This window comes from Phacochoerus africanus, chromosome 3 (assembly GCF_016906955.1).
Source record: "Phacochoerus africanus isolate WHEZ1 chromosome 3, ROS_Pafr_v1, whole genome shotgun sequence".
Lineage (NCBI taxonomy): Eukaryota > Metazoa > Chordata > Mammalia > Artiodactyla > Suidae > Phacochoerus > Phacochoerus africanus.
In genome coordinates this window covers 51,747,098-51,766,824 of record NC_062546.1, presented here as the reverse complement: position 1 = coordinate 51,766,824, position 19,727 = coordinate 51,747,098, and the positions used below count along the sequence as shown (strand labels likewise).

The following is a 19,727-nucleotide window of genomic DNA, read 5'->3' as shown; positions in this document are numbered from 1 at the left end:
AGAGTGTGTTCCACTATTTTTCCATTGATTTCTTTTTTTTCCCCCTGTTATGTAGGGAATGACTCTTCATAAAAAGGCGGCTGAAGACAGACTTGCTAGCACAAGTTCAGGGCAGTCATTTCTGGCGAGGCAAAGACAGGCCACCAGCACGAGAAGATCATACCCAGGCCACGTACAGCCAGCCACAGCAAGGTAGACAAGTCTTGCTGTTAGAATTTAAAAAAAACACCCTGAATTCAAAACATACTTCTGTTATGTATAACAACATTTCAGGAAATTCAGCCAGCTTATATTTTGTCTCTCTTTTATGTTACCATTTAGTTGTTTCTCATTTGAGGACTTTCTCTCCTCTGTATCTATAATGTTTGTTTCTTGGTCCTTTATTCTGTAGTCCTTTCGGTTCCTTTAAATGTGCCAAAAAATTTTTAAATGCCCAGTTAAAAGTGTTGTATATTAGTGTAGTACTTTTCTTTGTATGAAAATGTCCTTTCCCCAATGGTGTAGGCTTTGTAATGAATTAGATTTTCTGCCAATAATTGATATACAATTTATATTCTTTATTGTGCCTCTGTGTTACCATGCTTTCTAAGAATGTCTTTGTTTAAAGGGAATTAATCTTTTTATGATGTATTAATCTGTGTTTTCAATTGTTTTCCAAATGCACCTCAAATAACGTGCATATTTACTATATAAAATGGTTGGCAAATGCACTTTTTGCAAAGACATAAATATATTGGCAGAGGTGCTAATCAGATCCTACCTTCAGCACCTGATAGAATTATTTAGAAGGGAAAAAATGAGTTTTCACATTGTTTTATAGGAAATTAAATTTGTCCAAAGATTTGGAAACTATTTTTTAAACATAAATAGAATTTCATTATTTCCTGCTGTCTTGTTTGCTGACAGAAGTGAATGCATTGGTTAGGTTAGCTGGGGAGAAGTTATAGAAGAAAAAAAATCAGGCAGTGCATTCATTTTTTTTCTCCTGTTTTGGAATCTCACAATAACTGAGGATCAGATTCTAGCAATGGGCCTGACATTTGCAGTTTCAACTGCCCTCCACATCTAAAAGATTGATTTTTTTTTTGTACACCTAATACAAGTCATTGGTAGCCTTACCTTTGGGGTAGTTTCCTTGCTGACTTGTACCTCATTTGTTTTACTTATTCTTTAACATAAACTCTTCTATTTCTCAATAATTCCTAATACTTACCATCTTAATATCAGTCATTAAGATCAATAAGTGACTTCTTATATGTGATGTAGCAACAAGTCTCTTAAATCTTTCTTCTGTGTACTAGTCTGAGAATTTGCTACTGAGTAGATTCTCTTGGGTATTTGGTTGCCCCAAAGTGCTTAGATTTGTTGACAGATTATAGACTATGTTTATTTACATTGATGAATGGCTGTCAAGTAATCATGATTGTAAAGCACTTTGACTATATAAGGTGCTATATAAATGCAAAATATCATTCATTTGAACACAAAGTGTCTCTGCTTGACTTTCCACATTGGCTTAACTATTTGGCCCCAAATTAAATTTAAGTTCCCCTCCAGACTTTTTCTTGCACCATAGCCCTTTTTTTTTTTTTTTTAAAGGCAAAAATTTATTGAAATGAGGTTATTTGCTTGTTCGGTTTTGGTTTCAGATAGGTCACCTCTTAAGAGGATTTCACTTCATGTACTTGCTCTTTGGAAGTTCAGGTTGCCTTTAGTATTATATATTAAGTACAAATGAGTAACTTTAAATCAAGCTAGATATAATTAAGAACTTTCAGATTCTATTCAGGTGTTTTATTTTAAATCCTTATTTCCTTTTTCATAAGAAAGTTGACCTGAAAATTGGTAGTGTTTTCATTTGTCCTTAGAAATCATACTTGAAGAAAGGTATTAGAATCCACAGAAATGACTTCATGCATTGTGCTAATTTTTCACATTAAGTACAGAAGTCTGAGCTCAGTGTGAATCCTTCTGCCTGGTAAGAGGTAAGACAAGAAGAACTAGTAGTAATGGAGAGAACCACTGGAGTGGAATGCATTGTGGGGCCTTGGGAGGCCAAGCAAACCTCATCAACATGGAAAGTTTTAACAATGAAACATTAAAGATGATTTAAGATGGTACAGCCTTTCCTACCCCTTTACCTCACAAATTAGAGGAAGGACCCAACTGTTCCTTGATCCTAATCCATCGGGGCATAAACACTAAATAACCTTGGTAAAATTGAACTGTTGGGAAACATACCTACAGAATATGATGGATGAAAATATAAGAGTCTATGAGCTATTTATTAAATGGGCTATATCCCACTAGGTAAGAGGTTTTCATTTCAGTTCTTTATTTGTTGCCTCAGTGCTGGTCTCCTACTTACCCATCTATTCAGATATGTTCCTCTAAATGGGAGAAGAAAGTACCAAGCTTTTAGAAAGAAGTGCTCCAGGTTTTTTTTCTTCAGCCACTGTTGCATGCCATTATTTTGGTGTTTACATTCATAACTTTCACTCACCTTTATATAGTATCTTTACATTTCAGTGTATTGCTTTCATTACATGGTAGAAATTATGTTTCTAAACATTTCGTGACACTTTTTAAAAAAGCAGGAATAAAACTTAGCTGTCACAGTGGCAAGCCCTGTTTCCTTTGCTCATCTTTGGAAAGGACTTATAAATTTCTCTTTCCTCAGTAATGATTGATTTTTTTTTCTCAGGAGGTTTGTGATGGTGCCTGGTCCATCTGGAAGTTAAAAGACATTGGGCGCCTTATGTAGACAGGAGCCATACTGTGCAGTACCTTGTACCCAGTAGCTCCACAAAGCCACCGTCTGCTAGGGCAGCAGTGGAGTCAGCACAGTGTCACTGAGCTGAGGTTGGGGTGAGCCATCACCCCAGAGTCTGAATTCTTATAAACAAAAAGCTTATTTTCCTTCTTCTTTCTAACCAGGGTAAGAAAATACAAAGTTAATAACTAAGGACTATACAAGCATAAAATGTATATTCTGCAATGTGTATTTAAGAAGTTTGTAATGGCAGAAAAGATCCAGCAAATATCATAGTCTAACACATCTCAAAAAGAGAATAAATAATACATTTGTACGTATCTTAAGAGAACTTTCAAAAACTTGGATCATATCTTTTTAAAATTTGTCTGATTTCTTAATAATAACCAAGAAAAAGAAGTCCCTAAATAAAAGCTCCATTTTCTAAAATTGATCAGGATTGAATTATTTGTTTGATGGTCCAGCCTGGTAAAATTGGCTAGTGAGATGATTCATTATAATGAGGCTAATACCCATATGTATCAGCAGTCCTCAGGAAGGCATGAAGCTCCGTGCTGGGTAATGTGAAGGGAAGGATGATTTAGGGTGTGGGAAAGGTACACTTTATCTATGAGCCGTTTTACCCCTATCTCTTCAGTAGCAGTCTTGTTTATTCCTGTCTTATGATATGGAGTATTTTGGAGCATCTCTTACTTTTTGACAAGCATTCATCTTTTAAAGATAATGCCATTGTTTAAAAAAAAAAAAAAAACTCGAACATCTTAATCCCAATAGAAGAATTATCTTGAAACAAAATTCTGAATTTTTAAGCTTAACTCTCTGTATTTAACTTCCACTTGTCCAGATCTCAGTCTCCAGGAGTGTTACAGTTAGCCCCACTTGGAACACATGAGGTTTCTCTGCAGAAGCATCCACAACCCACAGGTAGTGTAAACCCAGCTTAGTTTATAGCCACCTGGCTAGGAATACCTGTGATCCTAAAAAGGGAGAGGAAAGTGCTTGGCATCTGGCTTTTTGCTGAGGGCAAAATAATAATAATGCTTTTGGTTGTCTGTTCATTAAATGATGGAAACATATTTTGACTTTTTATCTTTATGTTATGAAGGGGCTCTTTGCCCAGGATTGGCTGTCAGTCTGATGTAGGATTGTGCTTCTTAATAGTGAAGCCTAGGTGTTTGTTCCCGTTGTGGCTCAGCAGAAATGAACCCAACTAGTATCCATGAGGATGCGGGTTTGATCCCACTCAGTGGGTTAAAGATCTGTTGTTGCCTTGAGCTATGGTGTGAGTTGCAGACTTGGTTCCGATCTGGCATGGCTATGGCTATAATGTAGGCCAGCAACTACAGCTCTGATTCATCTCCTAGTGTGGGAACTTCCATATGCCACAGGTGCAGCCCTAAAAAGACAAAAAACAAACAACAACAACAAAAAAACCCAGTGAAGCCTGTGTGATACACTATAAAGTAGGATGAGACTGTATAGAACAAAATAAAGTGGGATCTCAGGATCTTTGAAAATTATTTTAGTATCTTTTAAATTTTTACCCTTTTATACATTAAAAGGGTTTTCCATTCAATAATGATGATCTCTTTCCCTATAGTCCCAGTGGTCAAAATGTCAGCTTATTTGGGTAGATGTACAATCCATCTCACTACATTTAGAAAGCAGTCTTGGAGCTTATTTGTAACTCTAATGATGCGAGTGTTTTGTATCATGAAGTTTTTATATGAGGAAAGCTCTTCTCAATGTATCTGTCATATAATTTTTTACTTTCTATAAAGCATATTTAAATAATAATTGGTGTATGTTCATTTTGTTGAAAATGTTTTAGTGTCCAATTTAAGTACGATGCTTCTATTATTCTAAAGTTTCACAGTAAATACTATTTATTTCTCAGAAGCATATAAAAACAGAAAATAATTTCCTCCAGACCGAACTGATTTCTACCCCTCCGCATCCCCCTAAATCATAGAAGTACCAGTATTTAGCTTCCTTTTTATAAAATGAAGGACAGGAAGTTCCTGTTGTGGCTCAGCAGAAATGAACCCAACTGGTATCCATGAGGATGTGGGTTCAATCCCTGGCCTTGCTCAGTGGGTCAAGGATCCAGCGTTGCCATGGGCTGTGGTGTAGATTGCAGATCCAGCTTGGATCTGGCATTGCTGTGGCTGTGATGTAGGCTGGCAGCTATAGCTCTGATTTGACCCCTAGCCTGGGAACTTCCATTTGCCATACCTACAGCCCTGAAAAGGAAAAAAAGAAAAAAAAATTAAAAAATAAAATGAAGGACAGTACAGATAGGATGGCATCCATCTCTTTTAAATCACTGATTATGTTCTTATGAAATATGTACTAATAATTTTGCTTTCAAACAGCCTTTTATCAATCCAATTCCCATGTATTTATAAGTATAAAAACTTATAAAATTTATATTTAATGTTATCTTGATACATACTTGGATTCTTCACACTGCACTTAAAACGGTAGAGAAGGGACATCAGTTTACTTGAGAAACGGGAGTCCTGAACCTAATTGTGGAAAATATATGAGTCTTGGCAGTTGTGGGTCCATCAACATTTCCTAACCACTCTATTTCAGCAATTACATTGCTCTTCAGTATTTTTCTGCTTTCTAACATTTTCTAGTAATATTCTGTGAGATAGGTCTGTATGTGGTATGTAAGCGAGCATAGAAATCTGAGGGAGTAACAGAAGGCTATGAAGCCAGATCCATTCTCTGAGAACAGAATTGACTATTGGGATAAGCAATGGCTGATTTAGAAATAAATATCCAGGCAGATAGAAGTACTAATACAGTTGAACTTAACAATAGTCTTAACAGATGTCCCTAAAGTAGGAGTTTTCATAAAATCTTCTGAATTTGTTACGTGATCATTCAAGAGAAAAGAGTAGACAAAAACATAATTTATTTTCTAACCATCCTTCCCTTCAGTGGGCAAACGCTGGGCACACAGCACCAGCTGTACATATTGGTGGGTAGACGGAAGCATCGATTTTTCATTCTGAAGCTGTTAACCCATCACCAAACCTGAGGCAGGGATTCAAGGGCCTAAGGATAAAAGAATTTGATGAGATGAGAGATCTTTGGTGGCTAAAAATCACCACTAGCTTCCCATCAGTTAGCTGGACCTCCTGCTCTACCTGGTTTACAAACCAGCTGCTCAGCTTTCTGTCTCCCCTAACTCTATGGAGCAGCCCCACAGAAACCTGTGTTTAAAATGAAGGCAAGAGAAGGCTTTTTTTTTTTTTTTTTTTTTAGTACGTATTCAAGAAGAGCCTTTATGGAACTGATCAGGCATTAACTGGCTCTGAATTAGATGTTGAGGGTCTAGAGGTAAAAGCATCAGAGGGAGTTCCCGTCGTGGCGCAGTGGTTAACGAATCCGACTAGGAACCATGAGGTTGCGGGTTCGGTCCCTGCCCTTGCTCAGTGGGTTAACGATCCGGCGTTGCCGTGAGCTGTGGTGTGGGTTGCAGACGCGGCTCGGATCCCGCGTTGCTGTGGCTCTGGCGTAGGCCGGTGGCTACAGCTCCGATTCAACCCCTAGCCTGGGAACCTCCATATGCCGCGGGAGCGGCCCAAGAAATAGCAACAACAACAACAACAACAAAAAAGACAAAAAAAAAAGCATCGGAGAAGTTGTCCATAGCCTCAAAATTTAAGGCCCATGGAACTATCAGATAACCTCAATGATATCTACTCAGAGCTTAAAGGATACTTAAATAGACAGCGGTCTCAAGGCAAAAAGAAAAAAGCTACCAAAGCACGCTGAGGCTTTAACGTAGGCAGGAGGCTTCTGAGCAGGTGTTGTCTGGTTAGGGATCTGTAAGTTAGCAAAGAGAAATGAGTAGACTAGCATTTATGTTGTAAATTTCATGAAAGGGACTCGTTTTATTCTTGATGTGTTTGTTGACCTCTGGACAGTGATTACTGTATATACATTCTGTAGTGTGTCTTTTTTATATGTGTCACTGTTAGAGATGAGTGTCTTAATATTATTTACTGTTCTACTCACGTATGTATTATTTATACTTTCCTGCAAGATTCACAGCACTTTACTAATATTAGGTAATGACTTTTCCTTCTACCTTTCTGTGGCATTTTCCATTTATATCTATTCCACAGGGGTTCTTTTCCTTATTTTGGAACACTCACCAAGGAAAATGTAAAAGATTGCCCAAATAAATGGGCTTTGTACTCTTCCTGAGATGTTTTAAGTCAGGTCCAAAGTTCTAAGTCTAGAAATCTCTCTGAACCTGGGTTGGGGCTACTAGGTGTGCATTGCATTTTATATTTCACATTAATAAGACTCTTACAAGTTCCTCGTCATGAAGCCAAGTTCTCTCACATGCAGGCACACTTTAAACTTTCTGTTTTCTGGAGTGGCATTAATAAAAAGGAAACAGTCTTCTGGTTCATCAAAAGATGTTCTCACCTCTGATCTGCCTGTCTCCTAAACTACCAACCTGCAAACTGGCCTTCGCTTTCATAGATTCCTCATCTTTGAATATTCTCAGACAGGAGAAAGCAAGCCACATTCCAAGAACTGAAAAGTCTGAGAATCTGGAAAATGGTGGGAGTGAGGAGATGGGAAAAGGCAGATGCTAATGAGGGCAGAAAGCTACAAAAATAGTCTCAGTTCTGCTAAAACAGGTAGGCATTATGAACTTGGCCATTTTCTCAAGTTCAAACATAGGCAGGTTTTCAGCTTGTTCTGTTGTGAGATGTTTCGGGGAGTCAGGACTCTTGCAGTTTGTACTTGAATATGTTAGTCTTTTATAGTCAAAGAGTTCCCTGGTGGCCGGGCAGTTAAGCATCCGGCATTGTCACGGCAGCAGCTTGGGTTGCTGCCGTGGCATCGGTTCAATCTCCAGAGAGAGAAAGTTAAACAAAATCATAGTCAAAATGTACTGAAATATTTCTTGTTATATAAACATTGACACGAATGATTACTGCCAAAGACTAGGGAGGTTTGCTCTTAAGAACACTCTCAGAGTTTTCTTATATTTTGTGTTTTTAGATGAGAGAAATGCTTTTATAGTGTGGCAAGTTTCTCTAGGGCTGTCTCCTGCATCAGCCCCCATCCTACTGATGTGCTCAGCTTAGGCAGGTCCCCTTGAAGAGGGCAACATATAGAGAAGGCTAAACTCCTACCTTTGAGGGAAGAGCCACTTGTATCCTCCCACAGTAAAAAAAAAAAAAAAAAAAAAATTTAAATTAAACACACCTAGGAGTTCCCATTGTGCCTCAGCAGTAATGAACCCAACTAGTATCCATGAGGATGCAGGTTCGATACCTGGCCTTGCTCAGTGGGCTCAGGACTGGGCATTGCCATGAGCTGTGGTGTAGGTTGAAGATGAGGCTTGGATCTGGCGTTGCTGTGGCTGTGGTGTAGGCTGGCATCTGCAGCTCCGATTCAACCCCTAGCCTGGGAACCTCCCTATGCCACAGGTGCGGCCCTAAAAAGAAAAAAAAATTAAACACACCTATGCGCACACAGTCACACTCACACTCACGGACAAAATCTCAAACGGATATGGCACCTTCTAATGTCTTTACATCCACTGACTTCCTGTTAACCTAGTTAAGAGTAGATTCTAGACCTGCCTCGTCCAATTCACAGCCACATGTGCTGATTTAAATTCAAATTGACTAAAATCAAGAATTTGGTTCCCATGGAGTTCATGTTGTAGCTCAGTGGAAATGAATCTGACTAGCATCCTTGAGGACGCAGGTTCGATCCCTGGCCTCGCTCAGTGGGTTAAGGATCCGGCGTTGCCATGAGCTGTGGTGTAGGTCTCATATGGGGCTCAGATCCAGTGTTGCTATGACTGTGGTGAAGGCTGGCAGCTACAGCTCCAATTCAACCCCTAGCCTGGGAACCTCCATATACCACAGGTATGGCCCTAAAAAAAGACAAAAAAATAAAACTTGGTTCCCCAGTTCCCCAGCCACATTTCAAGGGCCCAGAAGGCCACACATGGAAAATGGCTACCTTATGGAGCAGCACAAATCTAGAATATTTCCATCACTGTAGGAAATGCCTTTGATGGTGCTGTAATGGCCAAAGAGAGAATGAGGACAAAACAAAGATATTCAGCTAACTGTGACACGCTTAGATTTTGCTGGCATAATTGAAGAAAGCTATTTTTCTTATCAAAATTAATACTAGCCCTTTTTAAAGACCTAGGAAAAATCAAAACCCCATTCTTTGAAACTAGTTTTCAGTATTTTTTTATATAGATTCTTAGCACTTTACTTTTTAAGTGATATAATTAAATAACCTCATAAATCATAACTTAGTATGTTCAGGTTTTCTCCTTTTTTAGGTAGTCTTTTAAAATTGATGACACATAGCTTCTAACACTTACCCAGCAGAAACTAATGAATGTTTCACTTATTTACAAGTAAAAGTTAATAAACATATTCCTCTATTCTTTTACTTTTAAATCTATATAGAGCTAATGAGAATTGCCAACAGTTTCTTTATTTCTGCCCCTACAGTTGCATTTATCTTAAATGTCAAGTATGTCAAGATCCAGATAATTTCTTTGATTTTCTTCGTAGCTTCTTTCTCTTAATCACTTGGATTATGAATCAAGTTCATGTATGAAGCAAACATTTTATTCCAGCGACTTAGTTAATAAAACATTTTTTTAAGGTTTATCAATTAACTTGGCCTTTTACTGAACTGCGTAACATAACTAAAAGGATGCATACAAATGCATCTTTGAATTTTTTAACGACTGTAAGAGACTAAACATAACTCTTCAGAGTCAGCTTGGTATTTAGTTAAAACTATCCTGTTAGGAAATCAGATTCTTTCCTCTTCCTTTTTAAATTTTGTAATCAAGCTGCAGACTTAATCCAGTGGTATCAAATTCCAAGCGACTATAATGAAATTCTTACTGTTCTTCAAGTACAGATGAGTAAATGGTATAATCTGAGTTCATTTTATTATTTTCTCAGTGGCCTACTTTAACATATGTTCTACCAAAATATATTATTAAAGAGAAATTTTCGATATGGTTGAAATAAGAAAGAACATGATAGTATAAATACAGGAAATGACTGTACACAAATGCCAATCAATGATTTGGGGCCTTTTTATTTGTTTCATAGTAATCTTTTGGCTTTTCAATAGCCTTAGTCATTTAAAAATCAGATGCACTAAATGTCACTGCTGTCACTAACTTTGCTGTTTACAGATTATGTATGATGCATAATGCTTTGTACTCAGAAAAATAGTTTCCAGGTTTAATCTTGTTTTGCAATTTTCACATTTTGACAATTGCCCCTCCCCCATTTATAACACCCAGTTTGAATGGTAATGAATGGTAAAATTCAAACATATCTAATAGTTTAATCATTTGCCTTATTTTGATTAACAAATTCTGTCAAAGATTTGGGGATAGAAGAGGCTTTTTTTTTTTCCTATAGTACTTTTAAAACTTTTCAGATGAGCTGGAAAACACCTTAGTACATTGGAGTTGGTGTTGTATTGATTACAGTCCCAACTCTAAAGCCTTATACTCATGTCTTAAGTATTACTGATTATCCTGTGAATTGTTGGTTTGGTATTTGACATTGTAGTTATCCACCTTGCACTTCAGCCTTTGCGAAAAGGATATTACCAGGTATGTTCTTATTTCTGGTTGACGATTGAATTTGTAATTTCACGGTTTCGTTCTTACTCCCTGTAATCCAAAAAGGAAATCCACGTAGGACTCTAAATTTCTCACTTCACCATTGGAATCAATACAGATTTAGCAACATTGTACATAAATGGCATCCAAGCATTTTTCCACCTGTTTACGAAGTTTACCAGCCCTATTTTATGTGTTAGATTCGTGGGTTTTCTCACTGTTTTTCTGAGGTAAATGACTTGTTAGCCTCAGTAAGAAATTTTCACCAAAATCACAAAAACGTAAAGAAATCACCAGAGACAGATTTTTAATTTTTTTGAAATCTTATATTGTATTTCCTTTTGATATCACTTAACTCATTTTAATTTTATGACTGCCAACTTGTTATGGTATTAATTATATGTATATGTTTATATGTATGCATATAATATATGTATATGTATATGAAGAATAAAGTTAAGATTTGGTCAAACTATATTTTCCCATTCAAGTACAAAAATGTTTTCAAGGCTGCAAAAAGTGTACAGTTGTTAAACAAGTTGTAAATAAAGACTTGTATAAAAATTCAACTTAGATTGTCTTTCTTCGACAGTGACAAACACATGTTTAATAATTGTCTAATAGGAGTTCCCATTGTGGCTCAGCAGTAACGAATGTGATTAGTATCCATGAGCACGTGGGTTTGATCCCTGGCCCTGCTCAGTGGGTTAAGGATCCAGTGTTGCCATGAGCTGTGGTGTAGGCCGCAGACATGGCTCGGATCCTGCGTTGCTGTGACTGTAGTGTAGGCCAGCAGCTGAGCTCCAATTTGACCCCTAGCCTGGGAACTTCCATATGCCGCAGGAGGGGCCCTAAGAATAAAATAAAATTGTCTAATAGAATTCACCCACTTGCCTTTGGCACTTGCCATAGTGTCCTATCAACTTAAAATTATGCCACTAACTTGCCGTAAATCAGGAATATTCTTTGAGTTTTTTCCCAGGACCTAGGATAGATGTTTTGACTTAGGCTGGTACTTAATGTTTGTAAGCTGCTTGTCCAGAGTCCTTAGGGATGAAAGTTAAACATGGCTTCTTCCCTCTCAGAGTTACCATGGTAACCTGACCAATCTTACCAATACCCATGCTAGAGCACTTACATTCTTTCACAGTATAAGGCATTGTGGAAGCATCCTATTTAGGCCCATAGACCATTAAAATTCACCCTTTCCCCCCACCTCCACTCTAAACATAATTGAAATGTGGCATCATCAGTGTTTTATATATGTATATACACATACACACACACATTAAAACAATCAGCTAAGTGGAGTTCCTGTCGTGGCTCAGTAAGTCAAGAACCCTACTAGTATCCATGAGGATGTGGGTTCAATCTCTGGCCTCGCTCAGTGGGTTAGGCATCCGACAGTGCTGTGAGCTGTGGTGTAGGTCGCAGGGGTGGCTCAGATCTGGTGTTGCTGTGGCTGTGGTGTAGGTCGATAGCTGTAGCTCCAGTTTGACCCCTAGCTTGGGAACTTCCATATGCAGTGAGTGTGGCCCTAAAAAGAACTAGGGGGAAATCAGCTAAGTAATTCCAAAGTGAAATTGGCACCAAGATTTAAAGCAAACCAAAAAAAAACCTCTGAAGCACATAGCCAAAATAGTGCCCATTTTAATGTTAGAAAGAGAAATGTAAGTTTTCTTCACTCAATACTGTGGAGAAAACCACACTAAGTTTAGCCTAAATCTGCCCCGTGTATTGAATATTGAAGCAAAGCAGAAGGGGATGAAAAGGTAAGTCGAATCACAAAAATTAAAGCAAAATGTAAGTTTTTGCCTTCAAATAGTTGTGTAGGAAGTTCCTGTTGTGGCTCAGCTGTAACGAACCTGACTAGTATCCATGAGGATGTGGGTTCGATCCCTGGCCTCACTCAGTGGGTTAAGGATCTGGTATTGCCATGAGCTGTGGTGTAGGTCTCAGACACGGCTCAGATCCCACATTGCTGTGGCTGTGGTATAGGCTGGTGGGTTCCATATGCCGTGGGTGCAGCCCTAAAAAGACAAAGCAAACAGTTGTGTAATCAAATGGAACATACCACCGCAAAGTTCCCAAATAGAGGTGTCACCCAGCTGAAAGCCCCGGGTGGCCTGGTCACTGCTGCCCCACTGACCACTGCATGGGTCCAGCTTCAGCAGTGATATGCTCTCTCTCGGGGCTGGGATGGGTCCTGCCCCCTCCATTGGGCCCTCATTCGACTGCAGTTAGGTGATAGCCAAGGCTGGAGTCATCTGCAGACTGTTCTCTCTCATGGGGCACCAGACTGGTGTGGAGAGAGAACCCGAGGTGGCCAGGCCACTCTCCACCCACCTCCTGATGGGGGAGGTGGACTTGCTATTCTCCCCCAGAACTGAAGTCCTAAGAAACCCAAAGCTCGTGCAGATGCAGGCTTAGAAACCACACAGCATCAGGTCTCTTTGATCGGTGAGAACTGTCACAGACAAGGCCAGGTTCAGGGAGCTGACCACCCACTTCTCCTGGAGGAGTGATCAAGTTCCCCGCAGCTGCTATAGTTCCAGGTTCAAAGACAAGGAAAATTTCTGCCATGTAGATCAGACTTCTGAAGTCAAAATCATGCCCACTTTTTCCTTTTTTTTTTTTTTTTTTTTTTCCTTTTTAGGGCTGTACCCGCAGCATGGAAGTTCCCAAGCTAAGAGTTGAATCAGAGCTACAGCTACCATCCTGCACCACAACCACAGCAACAGGGGATCTTAGCCACATCTGTGACCTACACCACAGCTCACAACAACGCCTGATCCTTAACCCACTGATTGAGCCCAGGGATCAAACCTGCATCGCCATGGATCCTAGTATGGTTCGTGACCACTGCGCCAGGACAGGAACTCCTAAATGTATATATTCACAATGAGCCCATCACAACAATCAAAAGAATGAGCATAGCCTGAGAGTTCCTTGTGGCCTAGCAGTTAAGGATCTGGCATTGTCACTGGGCTGTGGCACAGGTTCAATCCCTGGCTCAGGAACTACCACATGCCACAGGCATGGCCAAAAAATAATGACAATAATGGGCACATTCATCACTCAGAAGGTTCTCCAGACCCCTGGGAATTCTCCAGGCCCTCCCAGCTCCCCTACACCCATCCTTAATCCTGGACAACCATACCTGTTTTCTGTCATTTATAGATGACTTTGTCTAGTTCATGTACAATTCTATGTAAGTGGAATCCTGCAGTGTGTTCCCTGGCCTTGGAACTCCATATGCTGTGGGGCACCAAAAAATGAAAAAAAAAAAAAAAAGAGGTCTCTCAATCCCAACATGTCTAAAACAGCTCCTAACCCTACCACCACAACTGCCACACATATACACGTGAAGAAACAAAATTTCTGTGATTGCAACAGAATTTCCCACATGGGCAAATGTCAACACCATTCTTCTCGTTGCTCAGGCCCAAAGCCTCGGAGTCATCCTTGACCCTCCGTTTGCTCACCCCACTCCCACATCCACTAGGTCAGCAACTCTCCACAACTCTTATCTTCAAAATTCAACCAGAATATGAAAGCTTTAGTATGTCCACCCTAGTCTAAGCCACACTGTCTCCTGATCACTGCAATAGCCTCCTCTCTGGTCTTCCAAGTTTTTACCTTGCCCTACTCTCCTACTTATGTTCTGAATAGATGAAAGACTCAACAGAAGGCATTATGACCTGCATGCATAAGTTTTATATATATATAAAGTTACATATATTATGTTATATATATATATTTATATTTGTATTTGTATATATAAAACTTATGGGGAGCTCCTGTTGTGGCTCAGTCATCACAAACCCGATGAGTATCCATGAGGAGGTGGGTTCAATCCCTGGCCTCACTCAGTGGGTTAAGAATCCGCCATTGTCATGAGCTGTGGTGTAGGTCACAGACATGGCTTGGATCTGGCGTTGCTGTGGCTGTGGTGTAGGCCGGCAGCAGTAGCTCCAATTCAACCCTTAGCCTGGGACGGCCCTAAAAAAAACGCATTTGCTGCAGGTATGGCCCTAAAAAAAAATCACCTCTGTGTGTATGTATGTGTATAAATATATAGATATGTGTATAGATATACATATGTATATTATGTCAACCCACTACTCAAAATATTTCAGTGACTTCTCATCTAATTCAAGAGTAAAAGCCAAAATTCTGTAAGACCCTGTGTGTCGTAATCTGCCTTAACTCTCTGACCTCATCTCCTACTACCCCACCCTCCAATCACTCCACTCCAGCCACACCAGCCTTCTAGATCCATGAACACTTCAGACACTCTTCAATGTCAGACTTTCACCAGGAACAGTCCACTGCACAATGACATTGACCTACTCCTCTATCACCCACAGCGCTTTACTCAAACATCAGCCACCAACCAAGCGCTTCCCTATCAACATCGATGGTAAGTACTTGGAGTTCCTGCTGTGGTGCAATAGGATGGGTGGCATCTCTGGAGCACTGGGATGCAGGTTCGATACCCATTGGGTTAAAGATCTGGCCAAGAGAAAAAAATTCCATGTTTATCTTTTTTATCTCCCTCGCTAGAATGAAAGTACCGTGAGACCAAGGATTTTGTTGTTGTTGTTTCATTTCCATTCAACACTAAAATTTGTTGGAGCTCAGCGGGTTGAAGACCCAGCATTGTTGCTGCTGTTTGTTGCCCAGGTTGCTGCTGTGGTGCAGGTTCAATCCCTGGCCTGGGAATTTCTGCATGCCCCAGGTATGGCTAAAATTTTTTTTGCTTTTTTTTTGGTGGGGGGGCCGCACCCATGACATCTGTTTAAGTTCCCAGGCCAGGGGTCCAATCAGAGCTGCAGCTGCCAGCCTACACCACAGCACAGCAACACCAGATCTTTAACCCACTGAGCGAGGCCAGAGATGCAACCTGCATCCTCGGGGATCCTAGTCAGGTACTTAACCTGCTGAGCCACAACGGGAATGCTCCCAAATAATTTTTTTTTAATAAAATAAAATTTTCCAAAGGAAAACAACTGTTTTATTTTAGTTTTTTAAGCCACCAGAAATGGTTTATGTGGGTATAAATCCATAGGGAAAGAACGCAGTGCACAAAACTGAACTAAAACATGATTGGATGGTTAAAAGTTCTGTGTTTTCTGATCAAAAGGAACCTTCACCGTGGAGTCATCCATAACTATTTTTAGGTGTCACATCCTCCATCCAGTTAAGCTGTCAGCAAATCCTATCAGATTAACCTTCAAAGATCATCAGGAATGCACTGCTCATCACCTCCTCCTCGACTGACCATCTGTTGTTTTCCAGAATTGTTGACCACCACCCACAGTAAGAAATACATTTTATGTGATCCATTATACCTGAACATATATAAATTTTTAAAAATTCACCAAGAATTACTTTCTCCTTCTCAACGCGCTATGCATTATTTTCTATTCATTTTTTAAAATACTGGTCATGGGAGTTCCCATCATGGCGTGGTGTTGCTGTGACCTGTGATGTAGGTCACAGACAAAGCTCCGATCCCATGTTGCTGTGACTGTGGTGTAGGCCAGCTGCTGTAGCTCCGATTAGACCCCTAGTCTGGGAAACTCCATAGGCCATGGGTGTGGCTCTAAAAAGCAAAATAAATAAATGAATGAATAAATGAATGAATTAATTAAATATTGGTCATAAGGTTCCCACTGTGGCACAATGGGATTGGTGGCATCTCTGGAGGGCTGGGACACAGGTTCGATCCCCAGACCCACACAGTGGGTTAAGGATCCAGCATTGCTGCAGCTGTGGCATAGGTTGTAGCTGGGGCTTGGATTCGACCCTTGGTTTGGGAACTCCTTATGCCTCAGGTAGCAAAATAAATTAATTAAATACTAGTCATACACACCAAAAAGTGCTACTCATGGAATCAGATACTAAGATGGAACTTGGGATGCAAGATCAGGGACAAACACCTTGGGGGTGTGGGGGGCGAGGTTTAAACTGCAAGGCTGTGAAGCCTCAGCCTCCTAGGTGGGAAGTTGTGTGGTCCTCTCAGTGTTCCTAGTCAGGCAGAAATGGCTGGGCCTTTCAACCTCCACCTCCTTCTTCGGTGGCCTGGGGTGGGCTGGCCTCAGACCTTGTGGAAGGCTGGCTGCTGACTACTCTCCCCAAAGCTGGTCTTCCTTGGAGGAGGATTGGTGGGTCATCTTGTCTACCGTAGGACCCACTAAAATGCTTTTATGATTGAACAGTGAATTGTGAATCATGATTTAAACACTTGGACATTTTGCCCAGACTGTTATGATGACTTTACACTCATGGTTTCCATTCTTGCCTTTCTACTGTGTGTACTTACACAGAGTAGCCAAGTAATACTTTAAAAAATGTAAATCGTGTGGGAGTTCCCCGCTGTGGCTCAGCAGGTTAAGAACCCAACTAGTATCCATGAGGATGAAGGCTGGATCCCTGGCCTTGCTCAGTGGGTTAAGAGTCCAGCATTGCCGTGAGCTGTGGTGCAGGTCACAGATGTGGCTCGGATCTGGCTTTGCTGTGGCTATGGCTGTGACTGGCAGTAGCAGCTCAAATGCAACCCCTAGCCCAGGAACTTCCATATGCCGAATCTGCAGCCCATAAAAAAAAAGAAAAAAGAAAAAGGGAAAAAATTTAAATCACACCTCTCCCTTACTCAAAACCTTCTACTAATTCCAATTTAAAATCAAATCCCACAAAATGGTCAAGAAGCACATTGAAAGATGCTCAATATCTCTAATCATTAGGGAAACACAAATCAAAATCACAAGTGAATGTAGACGCAAAAATTCTCAACAAAATTCTAGCCAACCAAATCCAACAACATAGCAAAAAGATGGTACACCATGACCGGGTGGGATTCATCCCAGGTTCACAAGGATGGTTCAACATACGCAGATCAATCAATGTCATACACTGCATTAATAAAAGAAAAGTCAAAAACCATAAGATCACCTCAATAGATGCAAAAAAAAAGCATTTGACAAAGTCCCGCATCCATTTATGATAAAAACTTTCACCAAAGTGGGTATAGAGGGAAATTCCTGAACATAATCAAAGCCATTTATGACAAATCCACAGCAAATATAATACTCAATGGAGAAAAATTGAAAGCCTCCTCGCTCAAATCTGGAACAAGACAGGGATGCCCACTCTCACCAGTGCTATTCAACATAGTTTTGGAAGTCCTAGCCACAGCAATCACACAAACAAAAGAAATAAAAGGCATCCAAATAGGAAGAGAAGAGATAAAACTGTCACTGTATGCAGACGACATGATACTATATACATAGAAAACCCTAAGGACTCAACCCAAAAACTACTTGAACTGATCAACAAATTCAGCAAAGTAGCAGGATATAAGATTAACATGCAGAAATCAGTCACGTTTCTGTATACTAACAATGAAATATTAGAAAAGGGATACAAAAATACAATACCTTTTAAAATGGCACCCCAAAAAATCAAATACCTGTGAATACACCTGACCAAGGAGGTAAAGGACTTATATGCTGAGAACTCTAAAACATTAATCAAGGAAATTAAAGAAGACATAAAGAAATGGAAAATATTCCATGTTCTGGGATTGGAAAAATTAATACTGTAAAAATGACTATACTACCTAAAGCAATCTACAGATTCAATGCAATCCCTATCAAATTACCCATGACATTTTTCACAGAACTAGAACAAACAATGCACAAATTTATATGGAACCACAAAAGACCCAGAATTGCCAAATAGCAACACTGGATCCTTAACCCACTGATCGAGGCCAGGGATCAAACCCCCATCCCCATGGATACTGGTCAGGTTCATTACCACTGAGTCACAACAGGAGTTCCTAAAGAGATAAGTTTTAACAACAAGGTCCTACTGTATAGCACAGGGAACTACAGTCAATATCCTATGATAAGCCATAACAGAAAGTAATATGAAAAGGAATATATATATATATATATATATATGTATAACTGAGTCACTTTGCTGTATAGCAGAGGATTAATGTAAATCAACTATAATAAAATTTTTTAAAAGAGCAAAAAAAAAAGATGTTTTATATTATGACTATTTTACCACAATAAATAATATTTCTAAAACTCGAAATGCTTCCCACAGTCCCTGGCTCCCTTTTCAATCTTACAACCTAGCAGTTCATTCCTTTCACTCATGGGCCTTGAAGGACAGTAGCGTCATTCCCTAACCAAGACCATGCCAAGCAGTCACCTCCTGTTCTCTCTGACTGGCATACTTTTTCCTTTCGCAGATCTCTGCTCCAACAGTCTCTGGAAAGCCTTCCTGACCATCTACTGCTGAGGGTGAAAAATGGTTTTCCCTCTATCCTTATGAGTTCTTGGCTGAGACCATGGTAATAAAAGTCTGATTAACAAGAGAAAAACAAACAGGGGTTTATTAACATGTATAGCTCGAGAATACCTAGAGAAAATGGAAAAATACTTAGAGATATCTAGAGAAAAATTAGCAGCTCCCAGAGGTGGCTTAGAATTCAGGCTTAAATATCACTTTAGAGAGAAAGGGGAGAGGAGGTCTCTTGGAGAGTAAATGTTTTTTAGGAGAGATGAATGGACCTTTAGAGGAACAGGGTAGAGATTCCATAGTTTGACAAAACGTGTCTGGGTGTGGTGTTCACTTCGACTCTTGAAACTGCCAGAGAGGGGATTTACTGCAGCTGAGTTCCTTTTGGAGGGTCTGTCTTCAGGCCAATAAGGGAATTCAGAGAAAGCTTCTTCCTGTATTTGCTGTTTTTCAAGTGCCTGCGGCTCAAAATAACCAAAAAAACCTACAGCAGCTTATGTGGAGTGGCATGACCTGAAGCCGACAGCGTATTTTAGGCCGGCAAATTCTGCTACCCTGCCTTAGAAGTTCATGACAGCAGAAGTTGGTTGCTGCTGTGAGCAAGCACGGCATATACGAGTCAGCAAGTATTTGCTAAATATTTACCTTTCCTGTAACATATACACATATTACATGTATAATCAGGACTTTAATTTCAAAAGGTTAAGCTCGGAGTTCCCGTCGTGGCGCAGTGGTTAACGAATCCGACTAGGAACCATGAGGTTGCGGGTTCGGTCCCTGCCCTTGCTCAGTGGGTTAACAATCCGGCGTTGCCGTGAGCTGTGGTGTGGGTTGCAGACGCGGCTCGGATCCCGCGTTGCTGTGGCTCTGGCGTAGGCCGGTGGCTACAGCTCCGATTCGACCCCTAGCCTGGGAACCTCCATATGCCGCGGGAGCGGCCCAAGAAATAGCAACAACAACAAGAACAAC

At 40.1% G+C, this 19,727-nt stretch overlaps 1 protein-coding gene across 4 annotated transcripts in view; it reads left to right on the top strand.

Annotated features, from left to right (window-relative positions):
* HOOK3 (hook microtubule tethering protein 3) overlaps nt 1-4,072 on the top strand; it is a 95,025-nt gene extending 90,953 nt beyond the window's left edge. For 2 of the 4 annotated variants that reach the window (XM_047771761.1, XM_047771760.1), the window contains 2 exons: nt 56-192; nt 1,869-4,072. In XM_047771761.1, coding sequence (XP_047627717.1) covers nt 56-192; nt 1,869-1,881 — 150 coding nt within the window. In that variant the 3' untranslated portion in view covers nt 1,882-4,072. Of the gene's footprint in view, nt 1-55; nt 878-1,868 lie in introns of those variants that run through there. The other 2 variants (XM_047771763.1, XM_047771764.1) reach the window with 1 other exon arrangement.
* Nucleotides 4,073-19,727: the final 15,655 nt, after the last annotated feature.